This window comes from Salmo salar, unplaced genomic scaffold (assembly GCF_905237065.1).
Source record: "Salmo salar unplaced genomic scaffold, Ssal_v3.1, whole genome shotgun sequence".
Classification (NCBI taxonomy): domain Eukaryota; kingdom Metazoa; phylum Chordata; class Actinopteri; order Salmoniformes; family Salmonidae; genus Salmo; species Salmo salar.
The window spans coordinates 87,415-91,435 of NW_025549392.1; the positions used below are offsets into that span (position 1 = coordinate 87,415).

General features: G+C 41.6%; 1 protein-coding gene across 1 annotated transcript; it reads left to right on the forward strand.

The window, feature by feature from the left end:
* Nucleotides 1-1,444: 1,444 nt before the first annotated feature.
* Nucleotides 1,445-3,617, forward strand: LOC123738257 (uncharacterized; the record flags this gene model as incomplete). Its single annotated transcript, XM_045713295.1, is given in 7 exon segments — nucleotides 1,445-1,648; nucleotides 2,020-2,081; nucleotides 2,622-2,770; nucleotides 2,965-3,093; nucleotides 3,222-3,333; nucleotides 3,416-3,482; nucleotides 3,571-3,617. Coding segments are annotated over 7 exon segments (574 nt in total), but the record flags the coding sequence as incomplete, so codon positions are not given.
* Between the last annotated feature and the right edge of the window lie 404 nt (nucleotides 3,618-4,021).

Below are 4,021 nucleotides of genomic sequence, written 5' to 3' on the forward strand. Positions count from 1 at the left end.
TATTTATGGAATATATACATAGGCGAATTGAGGCCCATTATCAGCAACCATCACTCCTGTGTTCCAATGGCACGTTGTGTTCGCTAATCCAAGTTTATCATTTTAAAAGGCTAATTGATCATTAGAAAACCCTTTTGCAATTATGTTAGCACAGCTGAAAAACTGTCATGTTGATTAAAGAAGCAATAAAACTGGCCTTCTTTAGACTAGTTGAGTATCTGGAGCATCAGCATTTGTGGGTTGGACTACAGGCTTAAAATGGCCAGAAACAAAGAACTTTCTTCTGAAACTCATCAGTCTATTCCATGTGAGAAATTGCCAAGAAACTGAGGGGTACGCTCTGTGTCTTCTGTCAGAGCAGGAGATGTGTTGTTAGAACTAGCAGGATGTTGATGTGATTCTAGTCTGTCAGAAAAGGAGATGTGTTGTTAGAACTAGCAGGATGTTGATGTGGTTCTAGTCTGTCAGAACAGGAGATGTGTTGTTAGAACTAGCAGGATGTTGATGTGATTCTAGTCTGTCAGAACAGGAGATGTGGTGTTAGAACTAGCAGGATGTTGATGTGATTCTAGTCTGTCAGAGCAGGAGATGTGTTGTTAGAACTAGCAGGATGTTGATGTGATTCTAGTCTGTCAGAACAGGAGATGTGTTGTTAGAACTAGCAGGATGTTGATGTGATTCTAGTCTGTCAGAGCAGGAGATGTGTTGTTAGAACTAGCAGGATGTTGATGTGATTCTAGTCTGTCAGAGCAGGAGATGTGTTGTTAGAACTAGCAGGATGTTGATGTGATTCTAGTCTGTCAGAACAGGAGATGTGTTGTTAGAACTAGCAGGATGTTGATGTGATTCTAGTCTGTCAGAACAGGAGATGTGTTGTTAGAACTAGCAGGATGTTGATGTGATTCTAGTCTGTCAGAGCAGGAGATGTGTTGTTAGAACTAGCAGGATGTTGATGTGATTCTAGTCTGTCAGAACAGGAGATGTGTTGTTAGAACTAGCAGGATGTTGATGTGATTCTAGTCTGTCAGAACAGGAGATGTGTTGTTAGAACTAGCAGGATGTTGATGTGATTCTAGTCTGTCAGAACAGGAGATGTGTTGTTAGAACTAGCAGGATGTTGATGTGATTCTAGTCTGTCAGAACAGGAGATGTGTTGTTAGAACTAGCAGGATGTTGATGTGATTCTAGTCTGTCAGAACAGGAGATGTGTTGTTAGAACTAGCAGGATGTTGATGTGATTCTAGTCTGTCAGAACAGGAGATGTGTTGTTAGAACTAGCAGGATGTTGATGTGATTCTAGTCTGTCAGAACAGGAGATGTGTTGTTAGAACTAGCAGGTTGTTGATGTGATTCTAGTCTGACTGATAATGAGAGTGGGCAGGGCTGATGCTTTTAGGACACACCCACTAGTGTAGAGAGGGACGATATGGGCTGGCCGCTGTTCTGCAGTACCTTATGCTTTCCTCATCTCTTCCCCTCACATCATCTCATTTCACTCCTCCTGCTCCTCAACAGTGACTAATCCAAGCCAGAAGCAGGTAGAAAAGAGCAGATGTTCTGAGGTATCCTACCAGGACCGAGCTACTACTACTGTCACTGTGTTACTAGCTAGCTCAGGTACTTTCAACATTCTCTGATCTATGTACAGGTAATGTACTACGTTACAGATGGAGCTGCTCTGTTATGTCATGTTAACTTATGTCACTTAAAAGTTGTGTTATGTTTTGTCATGTTATGTTACGCAATATCATATTAAATTAAGTTATGTTAAATGCATAATGTACGATTCTAGCGCAATGACTGGAAGTCTACAGGTACATTAGCAATGCTACCGTACCTGGAGACTTCCAGTCATTGTGCTAATGCTAGATAGCATTTGCTCGTGAAACAACCACTACCTTCCTTCATAATGCACACAGAGACGTTAAAATGGTATTCATGATCCCTTTAACACTATTAAAGGTTATTAAATGTAAAGCTATGTTGTTATGTAATATAATATCATTGTTTCCTCTGTAGATCGGTTGGTAGGATGTCTCTGCTGCTTTGTTGGGCAGTGATGGCTCTGCACCTCGCAACAGGCAAATATAAAAGTTGAAACTTGAAATGAAACAGTGTGTGTGTAAATAGTTTAATTCAATGATAAAGAACACCCTCTGTGTTCTGTAAAACCATGTAACCTTTATTTAACTAGGCAGGTCAGGTAACTCTTTATCCACAATATAGCAGGTGGTGTAAAGCCATAACACATACGTTTTTCCAGTATCAGACTTTGATTGATAATGTCAAAGGCCACACTGAAGTCTAACAAAACAGCTCCCACAATCTTTTTATCATGATTTTCACTCAGCCAATCATCAACCATTTTTGTAAGCGTCGTACATGTTCAATGTCCACCTCTATAAGCATGCTGAAAGTCTGTTGTCAATTTGTTAACTGTAAAATTGCATTGTATCTGGTCAAACACAACTCTAAATGCTATAAAGTATTTGAGGTGCTACTTGGTCTAGCTTAGTTTGCACTTTTGGGATTATTCCATTAATTGCTTCAATGTACCAGGTAAACTAAGTCAACCACAGCTCTTGAACAGTACATACTGTAGGTGTGTGTTGTTGTTCCAGGGGTGGATGCTGCCTCGGGGGTGGTGAACACTACAGAGGAGGAGGTGGAAGGGGTGGACTCCCAGTCACCATGCCCAGCCGGGTGGCATCAGAATGAGCATCGCTGCTTCTCCTTCTACCCCGTCTGGGCCACCTGGGCCACTGCAGAGGTAATACTTGTAATAGAGAGAGACAATTACTAATTACTACTACTATTTCACAACCATTGATACTTCAAGACTAGCAAGCACACATTTACTTCAGGAAATGTCAATTTCTAGCCTGCATTGATCTTTGCTCCCTGAGGTACTGCCTGGGCTTTAGCTCAGCGGGCTAACACAGTGTTTTCTGGCTGTCCCTCTAGTCGTACTGCTCCCAGCACAGAGGGAACCTGGTGTCGGTTCACAGCCCTGGTCAACAGATGTTTGTCCAGGATCTGGTCAGGAGACACACATACCAGCCGGTCTGGATAGGAGGCTACGACGCAGCTCTGGTAAACTGGGTCAATAATTCATCAGTCAGTCAGTCTGTCAATCAATCTGTCAAATGTCTACAGGTTTAAAAACAAAAAGAAGTGGTTTCAATCAATTAATCAACCAATCAATGTTTTTCTGTGATAAGGAGGGGATGTGGCTGTGGAGTGACGGCTCAGCTGTTGACGATGTTTACTGGGAGGAGGATGAGCCCAGTAACTCTGGACAGGGGGAGAACTGTATGGAGCTACACACTGGAGGTACACACACACACACACACACACACACACTCGGAGCACATTGAAATAACTGAAGTGTGATTTGTTGTTGCCTTGACAACAGGTGGGCAGGGTTGGAATGACGTGTCCTGTGGAGAGCTGAGGTTCTATGTGTGTTCTATGGAGACAAGGTAGCAGGATAACACTGTCTTGTATCTGGACATGTTCTTACAGAGACCATATTAACACTAAATTACATTCATGTATTTTTTCTTTTAGATCTAGTTTAGCAGCATTGCCAAGTCAGAAGGAAGCAGACGAGAGAGGTAGGATTGTCTTGGCCCATTGCCTAGGCTAGACAAAACGTTTATTTTGTTACAGGTACAGTTCCTTGTTGAATGGCACTCTGACATGTAGAAGATGACAGCTGTCTGATGATTAATGACGCTTGCGAATGCTATGCCATTTCAAACTTTAAAACATGTTGATCTGGCTAGAATTGTTTTTAAATTATGACACTTTTTGTCCTCCTATAAAATCTCTTCCTCTTTAATGGGATATCTTCAACATTATAAAGCTCCCTTTATTTAAATCTCCCACTTTAAATCTGACTTCCAACATTCTGTTCACTCTAAACAATGTGCCTTTGACACGAATCAGCTATTTTGACCCCTTACCCAGTAGCTTCGACAAAAACGTAGAGCATATTATTAGTCTACTCTGCTATTCA